General features: G+C 43.9%; 1 protein-coding gene across 1 annotated transcript in view; it reads left to right on the top strand.

Moving 5' to 3' along the window:
- CCBE1 (collagen and calcium binding EGF domains 1) overlaps positions 1 to 23,863 on the top strand; it is a 111,193-nt gene that overhangs the window by 64,132 nt on the left and 23,198 nt on the right. Inside the window, exon 3 of the mRNA XM_054398057.1 lies at positions 22,373 to 22,425. Coding sequence (XP_054254032.1) covers positions 22,373 to 22,425 — 53 coding nt within the window. The remainder of the gene's footprint in view (positions 1 to 22,372; positions 22,426 to 23,863) is intronic.

The raw sequence follows: 23,863 nt of genomic DNA, 5'->3' as shown, positions 1-23,863 counted from the left end.
CTGTTGGAGAAGCACTGGGCAAGTCAGGGGCTGTGCTCAGTGGTGAGGCTCAGCGGGTTGTTCAAGAGGGTTAAGTTGTGGAACCTGCCTGACACAGGTGTGTGAACTGTACACCAGGCCAGAAAAAATCTGAACCTAGAGCCTAGGGTCTTCATTTCCATGACTTTTCACCACAGCCTGTGTTTTACGGTTGTCTCACCATAGACATCAGCCAGTGCTGCTGGATAGTGCACTGAGCCACTGCAGCTGCTCATGGTGTCAAGCTGTGCTGCTCTGGCTGCACCTTCTGCCAGGACCATAGTAGGATCAAAATATTCTGGCAGATAAAGCAGAAGCCAGACATAATTGGAAAAGCACAGAGGGACAAACATCGTCTCTGATGGCTTCAAGGAGCACTGAAAGGGAATTCTGTGTGCTAAAAACAGTGATCAAATTAAATCACTGTTGCACACAGCAGTGACCTTGTGACTGCAAAGGGTTTAGCACTCACAAATTAAGCCAATGTTAGCCACATGGCAGCATAATTTTCATTGGACTTCTGTGATTTTCTGTTATGATTCAGCATTTAATTACATGGTTGTAGTCTGGGTTTTTTTCCTAGTTCTGTTTTTGGAAGAGTCTCCTGAGAGGTCCAAATGCAATGAAATTCTAGTATTGCAACATCTCCTTGGTTTAGAAAACAGCCTAATCCACAGGGAGGGTCAGTAGATCTGTGCAGCTGAGGGGGCAGCTGCCCTTGTCTGCAGCTCTGCAAACAGAGTTCCCCTAAGAGCTGCCTCAAGGCCAACCCCTCTCTCTACGAGCTCTCAGCTCACAGTGCTTGGCTGTCAAACCACAGGCCCATGCCCAGCCTCCCACGTGGGTTGATGCATTTGTCTGGGGGGTGCTGGGGCTGTCTCCTGCAAGGAGATACCTCCACAGGGTCTCCCCAGCCTGTCACAGGAGGAGGACTGCAGGCTGTGACTGGAGGAAGTCAGCAGAGTGACCAAGGAATCAACCTCCTCCTCTTGGTTTTTTGGTGTAAATTTTCCCATTTCATATCCTTTGACATGTCTGTCCCTCTCTGAATACAGAAGGACTAGTGCTAGGCCATTCATGCCTTTTGCTGTGCACACTGGTGGTGTGAATTTGAGATGAAACTCAGCTGTGTCACAGAAAATCACATGTAACAAGGGATGTGATGACATTGAGCATCCAGCACTCAGAATGCACTCATGTGGGGAGCTCTGTCGTGGTCCATGCGTCTGTCATAGCTGTGGTTGGAAAATACACTGGGTTAGGAATTACTGTTTCATCAGGGTTTGCATAAGGACTTGGGCTTCTGGTCCATGTCAGGGCTGCATTGGTGTCAGTGTAGCATAAATTTCTTCTGTGAAAGCTAAAGTGTGGTGTTAATTTGGCAGTAAAACTAATGAGTTCTTTAAGGGAGAAGTCTAAGAAACCTAAGAAATTATCGATTTTCTGTAGATCTCTTACATGTTGAGCTGAGGTTTTATTTGCAGCAGTCATGCTCTTGTGGTTAGCATCTTACTACTACCAATGCTAATAAAGAGTGTGGAGAGGTCCAGAAATCTAAGTCAGAGAAAAACATGTAGTGTCACACATTTCTAAATGAAGGTGCACTTTTTATTTCAAGGAAAAGTGGAGGGTTTTGTGCCAGCAAGTACCACAGAAGGCCTCAGTAGCAGCTGCAAGTTCTATGTGCAGGTAGGTGAGCATGGTGGTGTTATCATTAGGTAATGGATTTCCTTGCAGAGGATGATGTGCTCATTACTGCTGAACACCAGTCCTGTGGATTTTGCTGGGTCCTTCAAAGAATTAGCAGAAATATGGACTTGGAGAGACCTACTGCCCCGACACTGAATAGTTTCTCAGTGTCACTGTAACCTGGATTGCTTCAGTATCTCCAAGTCACTGAGGACCACACATTTTTATTCTGCTTGTAATGCAGTCTGCAAACTGCATTTGTAATGAACATGTGCAGGGTCAACGGGAACAGGTAGCTACCCGACAAAACAAAGGACACAAATAGAGCAAACCTGCTCCTTTAAGAAGTGCACCACCCACAGTGCCCTTGCAGAACAGGCACAAGGCTCTGCAGGAGGAACTGGTTGTGAGCAAGGATGAAGGCTCACAAAGGCCAAAAGTGCCACAAGGGCCAGAAGTGCCACCGAGGCCGACTCACCTCAGGCCAGCCATAAAAACTGACCCCAAAAAGAAAAATGGAAGGGTCGTTGTAGGTGACTCCCTGCTGAGGGGAGCAGAGGGTCTGATGTGCAGACCAAACCCGCTTCATAGAGAGGTCTGCTGCCTCCCTGGTGCCCGGGTAAAGGATGTCTTAGGTAAACTTCCCACCCTTGTGAGTCCTTCAGACTATTACCCACTTCTGTTTTTTCAGGTGGGTAGTGATGATGCAGCAGTGAGAGGCTCACAATCAATTAAAAGAGACTTCAGGACCTTGGGGCAACTGCTAAAGGGATCAGGAGCTCAAGTTGTGTTGTCTTCCATCCCTCTGACATCAGCAATGGACGAGGGAACATTTAGGAAGAGCCAACAGGTCAATTCATGGCTCCAGGACTGGTGTCACCGACAGGGGTTTGGATTTTATGATCACAGCACAGTTTACAGGGCACCAGACTGCAAGCAACCAATGGGATGCACCTGTCCCAGAGGGGGACAAGGATTCTAGGCCAGAAGTTAGCAGGGCTCATTGACAGGGCTTTAAACCAAATTTGAAGGGGGAAGGGGCTGTTAATCTCATGCTTGCCTGTGACAAACTTTGGGGCAGCTCACCAGAGGCAGAGGGATGGAGTGCTAGCAAGGGCTCTCAACCTGTTGCCCTGAGGCAAGCCAAGGATGAAGCACTGGGACACCCCAAGGGAATCAAGGGGGATTTGTCTAAGAGGGTGCCACGGCCAGCCCAGCTGAAGTGCCTCTAGGCAAATGCACACAGCTTGGGCAAGAAACAGGACGAGGTAAGGGCCACTGTGCTGCTGGGATGCCATGACATAGTGGCTGTTACTGAAACTTGGTGGGATGATTCCCATGACTGGAATGCAGGGATAGATGGGTACAAGCTCTTTAGGAAGGACAGGCAGGGGACGAGGGGAGGAGGTGTTGCTCTTTATATCAGTGAGCAGCTGGAACCAGTGGAACTCCACCTGGGGAAGGATGATGAGCTGGTTGAGAGCATATGGGTGAAGATTAAAGGGAAGACAGGGGAAGGGGATGCTACTGTAGGGGTCTGCCACCTGGCCAGCAGAACCAAGCAGATAAGGCCCTCCACAGGCAACTAGAAGTGGCTTCAGGTTCACAAGCCCTGGTCCTTGTGGGGGATTTCAACCACCCTGACATCTGCTGAGGGACAACACAGCTAGGTACCAGCATTCCAGGATGTTACAGGAATGCATAGATGGCAACTTCCTCCTCCAAATGGTAGAGGAACCAATGGGAAAATGTGTTATGCTGGACCTTGTTCTTACCAACAGAGGAGGGCTGGTGACCAATGTGAGGCTCAGGGATAACCTTGGCTACTGTGACCATGAAATGATAGAATTTAAGATCCTGAAGGCAACTAGGAGGACATATCCCAAGCTTACAACCCTGGACTTCAGGCATGCAGACTTTGATGGCTTCAGGGATCACCTTCTCCATACCCAGGAGCAAAGTATCCCCACAAAGAGGAAAGCAGGAAAGAATGCTAGGAGACCTGCCTGGCTGAGCAAGTTGCTCCTGGACACACTGTCACACAAAAAGAAACTCTACAAGGAGTGGAAGAAAGGACAGCTAGAATGGGAGGCATACAAGGAAGCTGCCCAGTCAGCAAGAAACCTGGTTAGAAAAGCTAAAGCTCAGTTAGAATTAAATCTAGCCAGGAAAATCAAGGGGAACAGTAAACATTTCTACAGGTATATTAATGGTAAAAAAGAAGAGTAGGGAAGGTGTGGGCCCCCTCAGAAAGTGACATGGAGAAGGCTGAGGTTCTCAATGACTTCTTTACCTCAGTCTTCACTGGCAAGGGCTCCAACTACACTCCTGGGATCACAGAAGATAATGGCAGGGACTGGAAGAAGGAACTGCCCATGGTGAGTGAAGATCAGGTTGGTGACCATCTGAAGAACCTGAAAGTGTTCAAGTCCATGGGACCCGATGAGATACACCCACAGGTGCTGAGGGAACTGGCAGATGAGGTCAGTAAATTGCTCTCTATCATATTCCAAAACTCATGGCAGTCTGGGGAGGTCCCCACTGACTGGAAAAGGGGCAACATAACTCCCATTTTCAAAAAGGGAAAGAAGGATAACCCAGGGAACTATAGACCAGTCAGTCTCACCTCTGTGCCTGGCAAGATCATGGAGCACTGCTGAGACAGAAGAATAGTGAAGAGGTGATTGGGTACAACCAGCATGGCTTCACCAAGGGCAAATCCTGCCTGACAAACCTGGTGGCAGCGATATAGGCTGGTCCGTGACTGGCTTGACAAAAGGACTTGGGGGTGCTGGTATATGAGAAGCTCAACATGAGCCAGCAGTGTACCTTTGCAGCCCAGAAAGCCAACCAGATCCTGGCCTGCATCAGGAGAAGCATGGCCAGCAGGTTGAGGGAGGTGATTCTCCCCCTCTGCTCAGCTCTGGTGAGACCCCACCTGGAATACTGCATCCAGTTCTGGAGCCCCAATTACAAGAAAGATATAGATGTGCTGGAAGGTGTCCAGAGAAGGGCCATGAGGATGATCAGAGGGCTGGAGCACCTCTGCTATGAGGTCAAGCTGAGAGAGTTGGGACTGTTCAGTCTGGAGAAGAGAAGGCTCCAAGGAGACCTTCTTGTGGCCTTCCAGTATCTGAAGGGGGCCTACAAGAAAGCTGGGGAGGGACTTTTTAGGGTGTCAGGTAGTGGTAGGACTAGGGGGAATGGAAAAAAACAGAAATGGGTAGATTCAGATTGGATGTTAGGAAGAAGTTTTTCACCATGAGGGTGGTGAGACACTGGAACAAGTTGCCCAGGGAGGTGGTAGAAGCCTCATCCCTGGTGGTTTTTAAGGCCAGGCTGGATGTGGTTCTGAGCAACCTAATGTAGCGTGAAGTGTCCCTGCCCATGGCATGGGGGTTGGAACTAGATAATCCTTGAGGTCCCTTCCAACCCTAACAATTCTATGATTCGATGAAGTACACTGCTTAGCATCCTGCCTTATCTTTCATTAGATTTTTATTGTTGCGTTTTAGGAGATTTATCCACAGAAGTGTCTGTGTGGGCAACAGTAAAAATCCCAAGATAAATTTATTCAGAGTTCTTATGTGCAGTTGTGATACTGGATTTCTGTTGTATTGTGATTCATTTAAATAAAAAACATATGCCTGAAGCCAGTGCTTTGTAGATAAGGCAGACATCTGGCTGAGATTCCACATTTGGGAATGTAAATGATGCAGATGGTGAGATTATGATACACTGTGCCCACTGGGTTGTAACACTGACGAACAAGCACTTCATTAGGTAGGAAAGGTGGGGGGAGAAATCTGAACTAAGAGGTGAAATTTCTTGAGGAATGTGCAGGATATTAATTTCAGTTTGGGGCTTGCATGCATCGGTTTAGGGGAGTCTGCTTCATGCCACATGCCAAACCTTTGTACTAAAGGTTTTCTATTAGAGCATGCCAGAAATAATGTAGCACTTTCAAACAGCTTTGCAGAATCACACTGATAGCTCAGGCTATAAAAATGTTGAGTTTTCTTCCTTGGAGTGTTTTGGGAATGAAAACCATCTTGTGAATGGAGTAGGAAAGAAAACAACTAGTTTCTTTCACTCTGTGTAAAATTTTACCTCCACAAAAGGGTACTGTTGCGCAGTGTGGAGTGGATTCAAAGACAAACACACAAGTATTACATGTAGATAAATTGGTGGGAATGTAGGAGCAATCCAAACTGACACATAAGGTATGTGCTGAGAGGAAAAGAGGTATGAATTTTGCAGTGCTAATCGAATCTTTTCTAATATTCATTTAACCTCAGATGTAAATTTAGCATTGTCTCTACAAGCTAGCACAGACCAATGCCTTGGGTGTACAATGTGTTTGCCTGCAATCTCCCATTTTGGAGACAACATGCAGTTTCCATGGTGACCTAAAATTAGCTTGGGGAGAGACAAAATGACTGTCAGCCATGGTCACACCAGTAACCATAAGCCAGTCTGAAAACAAAGATGCCACTTTTCTATCTTCTAGACTTCCCTAGAGGTCACTCTGCATTATAATTAATTAAGTACAACATCAGCTAGAAAATTTCTGGAAGTTTAGTAACAATGATCATAGCATATGTTAGAGAACCATGAGTTTGTAGGAGGAAATCACCTAAACTTTCTCCAGTTGTTTGGTTTAGATGAAGGTGATGACTCTTGCCTATGACCAGGGTCATAGTCTCTCTTTGGCAGCTGATCATTGTGGCATTTGCCATTGCTTGTCAACAGTTCCTGCAGGTGGTGGGGCCCCATCCTGCCACTGGCAGCTCTTAGTGCTGTCACTCATTTGACTTGAAAAATAGACTTTAAGAGCCCAAGGTATATCACATTCAGTTACCACTTCTATCATAATTACTCTCAGAGAAAGATGTTTTTAAAACAGTAGGTGCTCTAAGGATGATGCTGATACAGTTGCTGTGGCTGAGGCAGGTGAGACTGTCAGTCATCCCCTTGCTCTGCAGCTTCAATATTCATCTCCTGAGCACCTGTAACAGCCTGTCTTCTCTTCACCTTGCTCTGAAGCCAAGAGGGCTTTCCTTTCATGGGATGGAGCCTGCTACCACTGGCACAAGAGGATGCTCCATATACCTGTGAGGATGTCATGGAGGAAAACAGTGTCCTCTCAGCCATGTGTGCTGTGATGTGAAAATGCTATTGAAATACTGTTTAGAGAATTAAGGAACTAGCAGAAAAGAACATGCACATTGTAGTGGTCACCTCATTTATAGTGGGGTTTCAGTGAGGGCTGTGCAGGCCGGTTTAGGTCCTTCTACAAAGAGTCAGACAGGCATTACAGTAATAAGAGGTTTCATAGAGTCAGAGAATAGTTTGAGTTGGAAGAGACCTTAAATATCATCTAATTCCAATTCACTTGCCATGGACAGGGATACATTCCACTAGATCAAGTTAGTCCGAGCTACATCCAACCTGGCCTTGAACTCTTCCAGGGATGAAGTGTTCACAACTTCTCTGGGAGACCTGATACAGTGTCTCTCCACCTTCACTGTGAAGGGCTTTCTTCCTAATGTCTAATCTACCCTCTTTCAGTTTAAACCCTTGTCCTATCACTACACCCTGTGATAAAGAGTCCTTCCCCATCTTCCCTGTAGCCCTCCTTAAATACTGGAAGATCATTATAAGGCTCCCCAGAGCCTTCTCCTCTCCAGGCTGCACAATTGCAACTGTGAATCTGTTCTCACGGGGGAGGTGCCCCTAGATAATTTTTGTGGCCCAGACAGATGATTTATACTGTAATACCTTGAATGTGCTAATGGTAAAGGAAGAAGAAACATTGCACTGAGTGTTGACATTAAACAACAGACTGAGCTGTTCAAGAAGGAATTTTACCTAGATTTACCAAAATTAACTTCCAAAAAAATGGTGTTGTGAGAGAAAATCCAAAAGCCCATGGCAGAACAATGAGGAGAGAGAGGTTCCACAGCAGATGAAACTCATGAATGTCACAACTGGGCTAGTGCACAAGATAGTTGTCCAGAATGATCTGCAGGGAAGAGAAACCTGAGAACAGGAGGCAAACTGAGGGATGTTCATAAAGAAAACCACTGCCTCACACAAGGAAAAGCTCTGATCCTGTACAAATGAGCTCTTGCAGAGTGCCTGCAAAAGCAGGCTAGAAGGGTCCAAAGCAAATAAACGTGATTCTGATCTCACTCAGGCCCCAAAATTTACTTATGACCCCAAAATTTAAGCTGATTTGGATGCTTCAAAAACACCAGAGTTGCTCCAGTGCTCACAGATCTAAACTGCTGCCCCTAGCTAGACATGCTTCACAAGCTCCAACAGAGGCATTGCCAGTTTGATTGGTTTTCAGGAAGGGAATATATATACACACATATATGTATATAATATATACATTTGTCATATGCCTGCAGGCACTAGTATCTGAAAATGCAAAGTGGTTATGTTAATTATGCTGAGATGCACCATTAATACAAGGATAATTGCACAATACTGTGAGCCAACAGTGAAAAAAAGAGAGAGTTAAACAAAAAAAAAAGAACAGATTTTTGGGTATGTGCCAGTAATACCAAAATGGCAGCTAGAAGCATCACTTGGTGTTTTGCAAAGCCCTCAATAAAACGGTAAAATTAGACAAACTGTAGGAGAAGAACTAGCATCACAGAGGAATGGAACTTCTCTTTTTAGATGAAGTGAAGTCCTGGAGCGAGTGCAGAGGAGGGCAATGAAGCTGTTGAAGGGCCTGGAGAATACATCTTATGAAGAGCAACTGAAGGAGTTGGGGCTGTTTAGTCTGAAAAAGAGGAGGCTGAGGGTAGACCTCATTGGTCTCTACAACTACCTGAAAGGACATTGTAGAGAGCCTGGTGGTGGTCTCTTCTCTCAGGTAATTAGTGATAAAACAAGAGGGAATGGCCTCAAGCTGTGACTGGGTAGGTTTAGATTGGACATTAGGAGAATTTTTTTCACAGCAAGAGTGGTCAGGCATTGGAATGTGCTGCCCAGGGAGGTGGTTGAGTTACCATCCCTGGATGTGTTTAAAGGTCATTTGGATGTGGTTCTTGGGGACATGGCTTAGGGGTGAACCTTGTAGAGTAGGGTTATCAGTTGGTCTTGGTGATCCTGAGAGTCTTTTCCAACCTGAATGTTTCTGTGGTTTTGTGAAATAGCCCAGAACAAATCAATTAACTGAAACAAAGCACACTATAATGCAAAAGGTTTAGATGTGCTTTTCTGTAGGCCACCCAACTATCCATAAACCCACTGGTTACATGTTGTTAATAACATCTTCATGCCAAAGTGCTTTACAGATGGACATTCTAGATGGGTATTTTCTCAGTTATTTACTAACTGGGGACATATACCCACTTCTAAAGGGCAGCACAGCAGTGTGTTAGGAGCACACACAGTAATTCAAAATGCAGCAATAATACTGGGTATATTTTTATCTTTGTGGATAATTTCATTGCAACTATAAATATTTTCCTCCTATAAAAGCAAACAAAAAGTAAAATAACATTATGCAGTGGGCCAAGGGCTTCAAATCAGTATGATCTGTTTCTTTACATGCAATTATATATTTCTTAATAGGTAAAGTGAGCAATAATGATAATATATTTTTCTGGGTGAAGCACAGACCTTTACTACCAGCTGTGCTTCGGGTCAGAGTGGTGTGGCTTAGTTTCTATGATTAAGGAGCTAAACCAGCTAAAGCTGTTTTTTTTCTTCCCAGGCAGCATAATCTTGGCAAGGTCACAGATCCTGACAGTGCAGTTTTCCTTTCTCAAGAAAGATCTGGTTTAGATAAGCACATTTTAAAAAATCTGAGTTGGACTGAGGAGTTGGAGGCTGTTTTCCAGCATTAAGTAGTGGTGTAAAAAGCTGTGCGAGTTTCCTCCTAGAAGTTATCCCGTTTGAGGCTCCCCATGTGTTCAACACAAGTAATCTCAATCAGCTCAGAACCACATCTTCACCCTCCACCTGAGGATAGGAGGGTCCAGGTTTGGGTTTGTCACCTACCCCCTCAGCAACCTTGCACATCCCAAAGGATTTTTTCCTTTATTTCTCTGTCCCAGCAGTAAGGTCTGCCCCACAGTGGGTTTGTTCTTCCTTTGGCTCATTTTAATCCTTTTGCTCTCAGTGTTTCACAGCTGGCCAAATCAAAGTGCCTGTTGGTCCTATTTCATACTGTCCAGGCATCATGCCTAGTAGCAGTGTTCATCCCTAGATTTGGGGCAGTGGATTAGATGGTTGGAAGAGAGGCTTTCTTTCAGCTGGAACATGGCTGCAAATAGCAAGCGCGCAGAGTGAAACAGAGGGTAAATTGCCTGGTGGCATTTCAGCATCTCCTACCAGCCTTGTGTTCAATCACAGTAGGTTATTCAGAGCTAAAACTGTCTTCCAGGAGCTGGAAGAGAGTGGAGAGAGAACAGCAGCCAGTGCCAGCCCCATTAAATTAGTCAATGTGAAATGGGGTCTCCATGGGGCTATGGCTGGAGGGTGCTATGTTAGGGCACAGCATGGTTACTCCTGCAGTTAATATTTGGGTAATGGGTCAGGGACACCAGGTTCAAGCTCTGTCTTTCTGGCTTCAAAGCTGAATCCTGTGCAGGATACAGCATGATGGGGAAATGGAAGGAAGTTTTCTGAAAACAGCTTTGCTTCTGATTTTTAAAATTGGCCTCACAAATTAAAGATCAGGATACAGTGACTTTGAGAGGGCACCGCCGGTCTGGTACGCTCTGTGCTGAAATCACCATGGCCCATTCACTGTCCAAATGGTATTTCTGCTCCCATTGTTTTTAACAGAAGAGCTAAAGGCTGCATCAAGAAGCTGCTTCATGAACTTTCCATTATCTGCTGACTTCAGTCTCAGTGGAGCAGCATCAGCTGCACAAGCACTACTGCTGCACAAGCTACTACTGCCGCGTCCCGGATACCAAGCCTTCTAGTGACACCATATAAATAGCAGCTCGTTCCAGTAATGCTTGTCTGCTTAGTGAATTGTTTCAGGATTTACTCCATCCACCCTACCCTGCAACAAATAACCTGCAGATGTGTGGCTCTAAAAATAATCCTTGGCATTGGGGACATGATATAGCATCACTACATAATTCAACAAACTTTTGTACTGCTTTGTTTTAAAAATGAATCTTTTCTGTATGCTGGAAGCAGTTCGTGGAGATGAATTCTTTCCTAACAGAGACTGCTCAGTATATGGAAAGTACTTTGCTATCATCTCTGTGGACAATAAACATGTATATGACTTGTGAACATGTTATGTTAAGAATTATTTCTTTCCTGGGCCAATTCATTAAGTCTGTATACTTAATAAGCAGTTTTGGCTTTTACGAGGTCTTCTCTGGGAACAATAAAACAGAACGGAAAAAGGAGAGAAACATCTGGATCAGTGAAACCCTCTTGAAATAATACCTTTTTTAGTGTCTTTATAGAGATTTCCAGGGGCTTACATTAAGAAGTTAATTCCATTGCTGCTATTGATGTTGAAAATATATTAGAAGCATGATTTTAACTTGGTCTTGTGGCTGAGGTAGTGATCAGAGTTGGCCAGCTCTTTTGTTTGAGAATAGCATCATGACAAATAGCATTGTTTGTGTTTCATTCAAGATTTACTACTTTTTCCCCCCCTGTTTTTCTCCTCTTAAAATTCTATTGTGAATAGGAAGAGGGGAGAGAAAACAGTGGGAGGGGACCAAAGCTGCAATTCCATTATAAGTTGGCAAAATTTTTTTTCTTTTTTTTTTTTTCCTCATTTCTTTAATCATTTAGAACAATATCCACTAGGGATACTTTTTATGTTTAGTTACCTACAGTTTTGTGCACTCATTAATAAACTGGACCTAAGATGCTCAGAGGCTGAAGCACATTATATTCAGGAGCCCCAGGGAGCTGTGTTTATTCATTATGGGAAAGAGGGAGCTAAGAGGCAAATGTAATTGGTGTCTCCAACTGCCTAATGAAGAGTTGGGAGTCATAGAGATGACAAAGCCAGACCTTCATAAGAGGTGCACTTCAAAGGACATGAGGCAAGAGCCACGAGTTGCAGCAGGGATATTTGAATTAGATATAAAGGGGGAAAGTGCACAGTGAAATGGTTAAGCACTGGGAGAGGGTTCCAGAGAAGTGGGACAATCTCCATTCCTGAAGACATTCAAAACTCATCTGTGTGAGTCTCTGAGCAGTTAGCCTTGCTGTCAGATGTGCATGGATCAGATGATTTTCAGAGGTCCCTTACAACCAAAATCATGTCATGAATCTATTTGTCTAAAAGTACATATGGCTTTTTTCCCTAGGATTTATTTCTGCTGCATATCAGATGGCTGAAATCTTGACATGATAAATTCCCTTGGCTGCACTGAAGCAGTGGGACTCTAAGCAAGTACTGGAAGGATACAAATTCTTAGGTGGCTGTTAAGCACCCTTGTGCAATTTGACTGCTATGCTTTTTGCATTCTTGTAAAGCGTGTGCTCTGAAGATGGCCATTTCATACCCCTTGTCTGTAGAAGGTAACTAGAGACTGTGTGGCTTCCCATTAATCTGGAACAATTCACATGAACCTCCATAGCCTGTGCAGTGTCTTGTCTTTTCAGTATGAGTTTTGCACAATAGAGAGGCAGAGTATCCAAATGCAGACATCATATCTGTTAGTTTCCAGCTCAGTGCTGGAAACTGAAGTGTCACCTGCACATTGTGAGGACAAGGTGCTCAGGGGTGCATCTTTCTGAAATTGTCTTTGTATGCTATTTGGCTTTCCTAAAAGCCAATGGCTTTGTGTCTGGCTCTCTCCTCTAGACTATTTAAATCAGAAGCACTAGCCTGGCCAGGCTTTGTAACTGTTTGCTTTCTTCTTGGGGTTAAATCTACAGAACTATCACAAATTAAAATATCTGTTAATTATCTGGATTAAATGTCTTTGTCTGGGTCTAGGGAGTAAATTGATGGTTTAGGTTATAGATAGATGGTGTGTCTGCAAAGGGAGTACAGGAGCACAGATATGTGTCAAATCCCAAATCCATCAAAACCAGGAAAAGGTTTGCAACAATTTCCAGTGACTGATGTCAGACTTTATTAAGTTTATGCCATGAGTGAGTGTCTGAAAGTATTCTTCCAAGAAGTTGTTGAGTTGTAGCACATCCTCAGAGCTGAGAATGTGCTAACCCATAAGCCTATTCCCAACATGAAACGTGCCAGGGATTTCTGCAGAATCATGATCATGGCAGCTCATTCATAAGTGAATATAGAAGTTCCTAGCTTGTCTCTGAAGGTTAATTGGGATTTATGTCTTGTTTGGAGGACAAGCTTTAGAAATCTGACTTCCTTACATAGTTTCTATAATGTGTTTTTCTCCTTATGCATGTGCAAAAGATGCTTGCCTTTTATTGTTTATCAAAAGGAGTTTGTTAGACATTGCTTATGCAGCATTTTTGTGATCTTGTTGATGAAAGATGCTATATAAATGAGGCTGGATTGGATTGGATTCAGTAAGCCTAAGAGCTTGCCAGCAATTTATTGCTGTTTGACTCCCATGACCGAGCATCAGCACAGCAGCCAGTGAGCAAGCACCACTCCTTGCAACACTGCTCTGGCTCTGCCTTCCATACTGAAATGGAATTTATTACTCTCTATCTTGCATGAATACTTGATAGGAAATTTGAGCTACAAAATGAAGAGTCACGGAAGTTTGAGAAAATCCAAGATACAGGACAGATGTGCTGTGATTAGTCTTGTACTCTGGCTCACCTTGGGTTAGATAAATAATTGAATGCGTGCCATCAGCAAGACATACTATTTACAGACTTGGAAGGAAATTTGGCTTGCAGTCCTCTAACTGGAAGTTGGAGGTGGTGCAAAACAAAAGACTTTTGCTCGCTTTTTGTACTTTTAATCTCAAAGCAGTGAGTTATTTTAAAACACAGGCTCAGTGTTGGATCATTTCAATTGAGATTTAGAAGGCTACTTTTTCTTGGAAATGACAATGTGTTTATGAGGATGCATTATACTTGCCAGTTCATTAGACTGTACAGTAGAGGCAAAGAGTGCTATTTTTGTGTACAATTAAATTCTTTTCTTCCTCTCAAATTTCGCACCTGTCTGACATTAAATTGCTTCTACAGAATCTGTGCCAACTTCACCTGTGAAACTAAACAAAATAATTTTCTGGGTACAATGCCAAAAAATAAAATACATTTGTAAGAGAAGGGAACAAGACAAAGCTGACAGCATGTATATAAAGCTGAGTCTAAGCAGATGAGAACAGTCAAAAGTCTTTTATTTAATCATTCTGCTATTTTTGACATGCTGTTTAGTGATAAACCGCATGAGCACTCCCCTTGTTCCCTTTCATTAAGAAAACAAAACTAAACTAAACTAAACTGAACAACAAACCAATGAAATAAAAATCTATGAAGGGAAGAAAATACAATCCAGCAGTGAAGAAATCACATATGTGATTTTGAGGATGGCTTTTCCAGGGGCAACAGAGGTAATCACCTTTTTGAAGTTGTGCAATACTGTCTTTCTCTTTAAGTGCTTAGAGAATATTCACAGGCAGACTTTTTCGTATTTTTTTGTGGACTTCAGTATACTAAGCAAGGTAGAATCACCAATGAGTACCAGCACCACCAATTGGTCTGTGCTAGAGGAAAAAATGGTGACTAGCCTGTGGTTAGTTGATGTGTTTGCAGCACCAAGGCTCTAGCTGGGCTGCGTACTGACAAGGGCCAGTGTTAATTCTGGCCTAGTACCACAGGATTATGGCTTCCCTCAAAATGTGATGCCCTAGTCTGTACTGTTCATGTGGGCACATTTCATATGGAAACATTTCTAAAAGTCTGTATTCTGGCCAGAAGGGACCCAGAAACCTGAGTTTAGTTGCCACTTCTTCCTGCAATCAGCAGAAGGTCATGAGATTTTTTTGTATTTTTTGTGTCAGGCTGCCAGCAGGGCTTTCATACCAACCCCTTTCTCTGCATCCCCAAAGTCCTAAAATAAGCAATGACCTCCTGAGACTGCTGGTCTGCTGACACAGGTGAGTGAGTGTGTCAGGCAAGTGGTTTGCTTGCCCAGATTTTCTTTGAACACCTCCACTGAACACATCTCATTTACTTAACCCCATCATGGCAAGCTGTCCAGCACTGTGTCTGTGGAGAACAGAGCCCCAGGGACTGCTACAAAAGGGACAGACATTTCTAGTTGGCTAAATTCCCCAGACCCAGGAAGTTTCGATTTCTGTGCATTCTTGAATTTCGTGCAGGTCATTCCCTATCATAACTCCACATTTCACAAATTCCCACACAGGGTAGAGGGTTTCTTGACACCCTTTGAAATATTTTTTGCTCTTTGTAGAGGAATGAGCTTCATGCATTCACAAATACGATGCTCTGCAGGGGCTGCAAATCATCAAATCAGTTTGGAAGGAGCCTTCTGAGAAGAAGGAACAAGAATTTATACTCCAACACCATAAAACTCCCTTTGAGCATAAAAAGATGACATGAAACAGCACTTCAAGTAGAGAAGTCAGTTAACAAAGCTGTACAGAGCAGCCAAAGAGTGTGTCTGAGAGCTCTCAAGGGCATTGGTCAGAGGCTCCCTGGGTAAGCACTGGCGTGATTCCACAGAGTCAGCAGAGATATGTGACTTTTGTCAGGGGGAGTATCTGGTCCCTGTGTTGCATTCATGGAAGGGGAGCCCAGGAACAGTGAACCTTATCAAAACCTTCCCATTAGCAACTGGAACAGGATTTCATTTCTGGTATCTGTCTTGTTAGCCACAGCTGAGTAAAAGAGCAGATAGCAGGACTCTTTTTGGTTTTTTTTCCCTAAGAAAAAGAAAACCATCATATGTGGGTATTTTCACTTGGCTTAAGCAGCTGACAAGACACATGGCTTGGCAATGCATTAATCACTGAAAATCAGACTTTCAGAAGAATCAATGAAGAGTTTGCAGTGACCTTCTGTCAGAGGTCTGAGTTCCAGCTTTGCTGGCAAAGGGTTGTCTCTGTGGTTGTTGAGACAAGTCCAGCTTTATTCAGTCAGTTAAGAGAAATAAAGAATTACACTCGTGCATACAGTGGCCATAGGTGCTGCAGCATTTCCTAGGCAGCAGAAGATATCACTGTATTCACATTGTTTATTCTCAGCTGGGACAGTGACTGGAAGGGCTTGAGCTGACCTTGGACCTTGCATCACACCCAAACATAAATTATCACTTTACAAAAGCGTGAAGGAGGACGAAGTCTGGAAATCATGGCAAAGTGTATGCTGAGCAAGTGTCTGCAGGGGGGCCATCCTCTCTTACTCAAGATTTCAGAATGTGTCTCACAGAAACGCAAACAAAACCAAAGTGGATTGCTTCAGTTTTACACCACATGGCCATAAATTTTCTCTCCATGTGAACTACAGTGAAACTGTGCACAGCTACAAAGCAGCTTCCTTAGTACACTTGTGTTGCAGAGGGCCTTTGTGCATTCTTGGCAGACAGCTTTGTCCCTCACTTGGATTTTATACAGAATATGAAGGGGGAAAAAGATTGTGGGTTGGTTTTTTTTTTTAATATACCTTGTTTACTTGCTCTCACATCTGTCTAATTACATTTTATAAGTTAATTGCTGCATTTTATATTTGCATTTTTGTTGCCTTGTGTTTTCCTCAAAGTGATCAAAAAGAAACACATAGCAGAAAATAAGGAACCAGTCTAACAAAGACTCCTTTGTGCAATTAAACACAGCCATGCCATGACTTTTGCTGACTTAGATCTTCAAGATATGGCACAAGTTCTTTTGAGGTCACATTATGATGTTGTCTGAAGAAATCTAGTTTAAAATCTTTTTCTATTTTTTCCCCAATAGGGAATTGTTTTGTTTTTATTTTGTTAAATACATTTGCTCAACTGTATTACCAGTACTTTTTACCAGCAATGACATGGGGAAACAGTATTGGTGTATCTAAACCTACATAAAATTTTAACCTGTGACTCTTCTGACATTCACGGGTCAGAAACAGCAAGTCAAAGAGGAAGGATTTGATTTGCTTGACCACCTATGGTGCTGCTTCATCTTCCAGTGAAGAGATCTCAGGCATCAGCTGAGTTACTGAAGCTGTCCATGTGTATGTTCCTAGCCCAAATGAATGCAAGGTGAAGTGCTTCTGCTGAAATTAGCTCTGTGTGGAGCCGTCCTGGAGACAGACTGTCTGAACTCCAGAATTGTAAGGCTACAGTAAGGGTAATATTTTATCCTAATAACTCAGTTTCAGATTCAGTGTAGGGATTTCTTTGTCTACTTTGTTCCTAGGAGGCAAATATTTCCTAGAACACACTCTTCTACTTTTCACATCTATAGCAAGATTTTCCCTAACATATTTGCTTATCTGAAGTCGGTATTACAGAATCAGAGAATGGTAGGGATTGAAAGGCACCTCTGGGGATCTTCATATCCAGCTCCCCTGCTAAAGGGGAGCCTGCACAGGAACATGTCCAGGTGAGTTTGAATATCTCCAGAGACGGAGACTCCACAGCCTCTTTGGGCAGCCCATTCCAAGTGCTCCGTGCCTCTCAATGTAAATAAGTTTTTCCTCATGTTCAGATGGAACCTCCTGTGTTCCAGTTTGTGCCCATCACCCCTTGTCCTGTCTCTGGGCACCACTTTTCAGTCTGGCCCCATCCTTTAGGTATTGCCAAGCACCGACAAGCACTCTCTCAGTCTTTTCTTCTCCAGGCAAAACAGCCCAAGGTTGCTCAGCCTCTCTTTCTAAGAGAGATGCTCCAGTCCCTTATTCGTCTTTGTAGCCCTCCATTGGACTCCCTCCCTTCTTGTCTGTCTTGAATTGGGAAGCCCAGAACTGGACACTTTACTCTAGGTATGTCCCCTCACTAAGGCAGAGTAACGTTTTGTGCATCCCAGAATAACACTGGCCTTCTGGGCACGCTGCTGGCTCATGGTTAAATTGTCCACCAAGGCTCAGAGGTTCTTCTCCACAGAGCTGCCTTCCTGTAGGTCAGCCCCTAACCTGTACTGATACATGGGGTTACTCCTCCCTGGGTGCAGGACTCTACACTCGCCCTTGCTGAACTTCATTAGGTTCATTTCTGCTCCATGCTCCAGCCTTTCCAGATCTTGTTGAATGGCAGCAGAGCCTTCTGGTGTGTCAGCCACTCCTCCTGGTTTTGTATCATCATCAGACTTGGTGAGGGTACACTCTTGTCCAGGTCATTGATGAGCATGTTGAGCAAACTGGACTGAGTACTGATGCCTGGGGGTCGCTACTAGATACAATGTCTATAAATATCTGAGGGGTGGGTGTCAAGTGGAGGGGGCCAGGCTCTTTTTGGTGGTTCACAGTGATAGGACAAGGAACAATGGGTTCAAACTTGAACATAGAAGATTTCACCTCAACATGAGGAGAAACTTCTTTACAGTGAGGGTGACGGAGCACTGGAACAGGCTGCCCAGGGGGGTTGTGGAGTCTTCTTCTCTGGAGACTTTCAAAACCCACCTGGATGCATTTCTGTGCAGACTACCCTAAGTGATCCTGCTGTTGCAGGGGGGTTGGACCTGATGATCTCTTGAGGTCCCTTCCAACCTCTGATACACTGTGATACTGTGATACTGTTACACAGGCCTCCAACTAGACTAGGCACTGCTGATCACAGCCCTCTGAGCTCTAACATTTTCATATAAACATCTAAATAAGACATTAAAGTTTTCTTCTTCCTTTCCCTTCACATTTTGTCTTTGCCTTCCCCTTTTCAGTTACAAGAAGCTATCATGTATCTTTTTCAACATAATAGTCATGACACAGTTGAGAGTTGCCTCTGTATTGAATTTAACCAAAATCACAATAATGCAATCAAGCTGCTCTGAGCCAGCTGTTGTCACAGCCCGAGTCACTGCCATGGCATTGCAGATGGTTAGAGGTTAATTATCACTTTTAATGTTTATGCATTTCAACTGCCCGTAGGAGCCCAAATCACTCCTTTCCCTCTCACAAAGAAGTATTTTTTCAGTTCATCTTACCGTGGTCTCTCTGGCACTGCTGTCAGCCACGGTCTCCCAGGGTAGAGCAGGAGGTGGGCTGGGGGTGATGGCAGTCCTGCACCAGGTGGAAACAATTATAGGAAAAAAATGTGGGCAGTGCTGGATGAGTTACTGCTGATAGCTGCCAGATAAGCTAACTTAATAAAGTTGTGACTTAATTAAGCCACATTCCTTGCATCTTTCCTTTCGTTCTGTCTGTCTAGGGCGATGCTATCAAGCAGCTACCAATTTTCAAGATGGGGTGGAGAGTGCTGTGCTTGTGTACCACTGTGTGCCTGGGATAGGGGGGACCTGCATGCAATGGGACAATTTCCAGGGCATTCCTGGGAAAAGCTCAGATGCTCTCTCAGTCTGCAAGGTGATGGGTCACAAAAGCCTGCAACAAAGGCAGATACACTGCTTGCCTAGTCACAGATGGGTTTATTGTTATTGAAGGTTTGATCCTAAGCCCACCTTCTTATACTTCATGAGCACCTTGATCTCCAAAGATGGGAATAGCTCAACATCTTCATGCTTCTCCTGCAGCTACTTGTCAGAAAAAAAGGGAGGGAGACTTTGCTTTAACAGAATCCCTGTCACTATGGATTTTCTTGCCAGTAACACAAAAGCTAGACATTGCAGTGACTGAAATCATGGTGCTCAGAGCTCTCTGTGCATCTGGGCTTGTGCATTTTCCTGAGTGAAGATTGCATAAGAATCAGAAGTTGCTATGTTTTTAATAGCTGAAGCACCTCATTAATAGTTGTGACAAATAAGTGTGACAGAAGTATTTCCATGTGGAAGCCAGATTTAAAGTTAACAAATCAACTTAATTTCTGCTTAGATCCAGACTTCAGTGGTTGAGCTTTTTACACAGCCATGTATTAGTTTGTGTTCACATGTACAGCTCCATAGCAACTGCCTTGCTGAAAGCTACTCCATAACTAAAATTAGCAGTGAGGACCCCCTCTTACCTCTCATTATGTATAACGAGATTGCTGCTGTGCAACATTGATAAGGCATGTCAGCCTGGAGCTGGATGCCTGAAAATGAGTATTGCTATTAAAATGCCTTTGCTAATGATCAACTCATGTGTCCATCATTTTGATGGATTTCTTGTTAAGAATGTAAAAAGCTAAAGCAAGCAGGAATCCCAGGGCTGCGATGCAAAGTTCAGAGAAACAGGTACTGTCATATTACATTTCCTGTGCCTTAACCCTCAAGTAGTGGTTTTCCTGGCAAAATCACATTGGTGGCTGAAGCTTGCTGTGTTGTGTGGGCTGCACCAGTACAGACATTAGTAATCTTGAGCTGGGAAGTGATTATCATGGGGAACTGCTTTCTGCAGTGTGATTCTGAAAGCAGAGCAGCCTTGCTCTAAAACATTTATTTAGGTGTGATTTAAAGCTTACATAATGTGGAAAAATATTCAAGTAGTTAGAGAAAATATTTCCAAATCTCCTTACCAGTAAACCCTGGGAAAATTCAACAGAAATTGAAAGGGAGACTGAAAACAAGGAAATTATTTCTCAAAAACATCTCATTCTCCTGTGGAACTCATTGCTGCAAGAAGCCGTTGAAGAGATGGATTTCAGCAGGGGCTTGGATATCTGCCAGGACAACATGATTTCCTGGTTGCTTTAACAGGAGCAAACTCTGGGTGCCAGGGCATCATTTAATGGCATGTGGTGGGCTCTCAGTATGTGGTTGTGGGAGAGACGTTTGATCAGGGCAAGTGGTTTGGGCATCAGGAAAATCCAGGAGGATGGACAAATCCACAATTTAACCACAAGAAAGCCAACAAGTCTAGCCAAAAGCCATTGCTGGCCAAGTTGAGAGGAGAGAGGCAGCTCCTGCAAGTTGCCCAGCAGGTGAGCCCTTACCCAAGAGCAGGCTGTGATGGCTGAGGTTTGCATGTGATACCACAGGCCACTCCAAGTGTAAGAGTCCTAAGGGTCCCAAGCCTGAAAAAGCAAATGGAATTCCCAGGGTGAAGGGTATAAATGGTGAAAGCTGCTGCTCCCTCCTTCTAGTTAGCTTTAGCTGGCACAACCTCGTAAGTCAGCATCTCATGGCAGGCATGCCCTTCTTTCCCATCTCCCAGCTCTCTCTGAAGCCAGTCTGTATCTTCTGAAGAGAAGCTACAAGCGAGCCTTTATCAGCCTCTCTTTTTCTGAAGACAGGAGGAGATGAATGTGTGCTTGGAAAGCCATTGACATGGCTTGCAGCATATGAACAGCCTCCAGTGCACCTTTGAACTCATTCCTCCTGCATTTGTTTGTCTTGCAGATAAAACTTCACAGCAGTGTTTGGAGAAAAGTCTAATGAGGGACCACTGTTTGCATAACAAAGCAAGGCTTCCTCTTCAGATGTTCAGCCTTCATTAAGCATAATTTATATTCCAGCTAATCTTTGGAGGAGGGTAAAATATGGAGCCAAAGTTTGTTTTTACATAGTTTGGAGTAATGTATTGTTTGTTTTAAGTGGTCAGTTGCAAATGATGATAGTTGATTTAAATTCAACATCATGATGGTATGTGATGGCTGCACATTGTCCAGGGGAATGTTGTGTCATTGACTGCTGTGGCTTTAGCACTCTTCTGCGTCAGTTAGTGAATCAAAGACTAGGACCAAATGGATGGTTTCCCAGCCTTGCAGATATTTCAGCATGTCCACACAGCATGAAAAGCTGAGCATTTTTGAAATACAGGTGTGTTTTTTTTTTTCCCCTCAGACTCATGTAAACTTAATAAAATATCACACTGAACAGCAGTTTCAGTGCTTCTCTTTTGGCTGTCCTGGTAGACACTAGCATGGGACTCTGAAGATCATCAGATCAGTGAGTAGTTCTCAGTGAATAGTTCTCAGGGTGATAAGAGGCACAGCTGTTTGCTCCTCGCTGTTGCAGGGAGTCCTAGTGACTTGATGTGCTTTGCTGCCTGGAAAGCAAATAGGCACGTATGTTTAAAATGTTGTTACAGTTGGGTATGTAAGAAACATTTCTCAGCACAGAACAAAGTCTCTGTTTGTAGCATTGGCATATCAAAAGTATCTGATGCTGTTTAGTCTTCACTGCAGTTTTTTCCCCCTGGCTATGTGTGATACTCTCCATTGCTCCAGCTGAAATACCCAATATATTTCACTTATCACCTTCCAGGTTTATTAGAAGATGAAAAACTGACTGATAACATTTATCTCTTGTGTACTCCTCATGGAGACTTTCACCTTCCTGCAAGTTTACATTGTAATGACGGATGTTTGAAAACACCCTTCACTGTATCATGAAAATTATGACCTGAGTTCTGTATACAGATGGCACTGAGGTGTGCTGCATCTGTTCAACACAAGGGAGCAGGGTTTTCAGAAACTGCTTGGGATGTGTGTGAGTGGGTCGGTGTTGGGGTACCCAGCCCCAGGCTCCTGTACAGTCATTTAAAATGCCACATGGACTGAGTGGCGGGTTTCTGAGTTGCATTCTTTAATGCTGAGATACCTCCAGCTGCAAAGGTCAGGATCCTCATCCTGTTTGGTTCATCACATCCACAATCTATTCATGACTGTTTTTAAAGGTATTACCAACCTTTAGAGAATATATTCATTTATTAATTTATTTATGTTGTTGTTTTCCAGGAAAAAGTGCTGTAAGGGTTATAAGTTTGTTCTTGGACAGTGCATCCCTGAAGGTATGTGGTTTCACTGTTCTTACCCCTCGTGTCTCTGTGCATTTGTCACTCCCCATTCGCCCTGCTCTCCACACTGTGGGTTTGGAAGAGCATCTCAATATAATCACAGGTTCAGATGTATCTTGTGTATCAATGAGGGAACTGTTTCCAAGAAATTGTTGGGAAAATAAAAAGATCAGTGTCTTCCAAAAGTTTCACTTGTCACACCAAGCCTTTATCTCCCCTACGCACACGTGGCTGCACAGATCTAGTAACATGACCTGCTGCAGAGGGACATATTCTGCTCTTGGATAGGTACACAGGAGTGCTCTGTACACCCAGGAGCACACCTTTCCTGTTTGATGGGGATCCATCAGATCTGACACAGCCAGACATTGGATCTGGCACAGCCAGACACAGGATCTGGCACAGCCAGCTTGGCTTGTAAGTGCACAGAAGGCGAGTGACTAGAAAAGTTACTCCTGCCTTTAGTTACCTTTTTCCCCAAAGACATCAGCAAGGGGAGAGCATTGCTAAATGGCACCTCTCTTCCACCACCTCTCCTGGTTGTGGGCACAACTTCCTTGTCGCCAGGGCAGTGGGAGATGGAGATTACTCAGGGCAGTTCATTCAGTAGTGACAAGGGAATGATCCCCACCTGGAAGAGGAGGGCTGCCCATGTCCAATGGAGGGCTACAAGGATGATTAAGGGACTGGAGCACTGCCTTACAAGGAAAGGCTGAGAGACCTGAGGCCGTTTAGTCTGGAGAAGAGAAGACTGAGAGGGGATTTAATAAATGTTTATAAATATCTGAGGGCTGGGTGTCAAGAGGGAGGGGACAGACTCTTCTCAGTTGCACTTGTGATAGGACAAGGGGCAATGGATATAAACTACAGCACAGGATGTTCCAACTCAACATGAGAAGCAACTTCTTCACTGTGAGGGTCCCAGAGCACTGGAACAGGCTGCCCAGAGAGGTTGTGGAGTCTCCTTCTCTGGAGACTTTCAAGGCCCATCTGGATGCATTCCTGTGTGACCTGTGCTAGATTCTAAGGTCCTACTCTGGCAGGGGCATTGGACTTGATGATCTTCAGAGATCCCTTCCATCCTGTGAAATTAGCATACTGGAGGGAGTATCATAGTTTTGCAGTGAGTTTTGTCTTGGTGTGTGACATGAGATGATAGTTCCCATGTGAGATGATCACTTGGAAGAAGTGGTTGTCCTGTGTTCTACAAGGTGGATGTGCACACAGGAGGCAGAAGCCCTGAATCCCTTTGGAGTAGAAAAGAAATCAGGACTCTACAGTCTGACCTTCAGCTTTCCTATGGACTGTAACAATTTTGTATGCTGGTTATTCACTAAATATAATGCATGCAGCAGGAAAAGTAAGACGAACAAAATGGAAAATGAGAACCATGCAACAGATCATGTTAGGCCTCTTATTTTCATTTCTTGAT

The sequence above is a fragment of the Indicator indicator genome, chromosome Z, assembly GCF_027791375.1.
Source record: "Indicator indicator isolate 239-I01 chromosome Z, UM_Iind_1.1, whole genome shotgun sequence".
NCBI classification, from domain to species: Eukaryota; Metazoa; Chordata; class Aves; order Piciformes; family Indicatoridae; genus Indicator; species Indicator indicator.
Note: the sequence above shows the minus strand (reverse complement) of the source record. Positions and strands in the feature narration are given on the sequence as shown.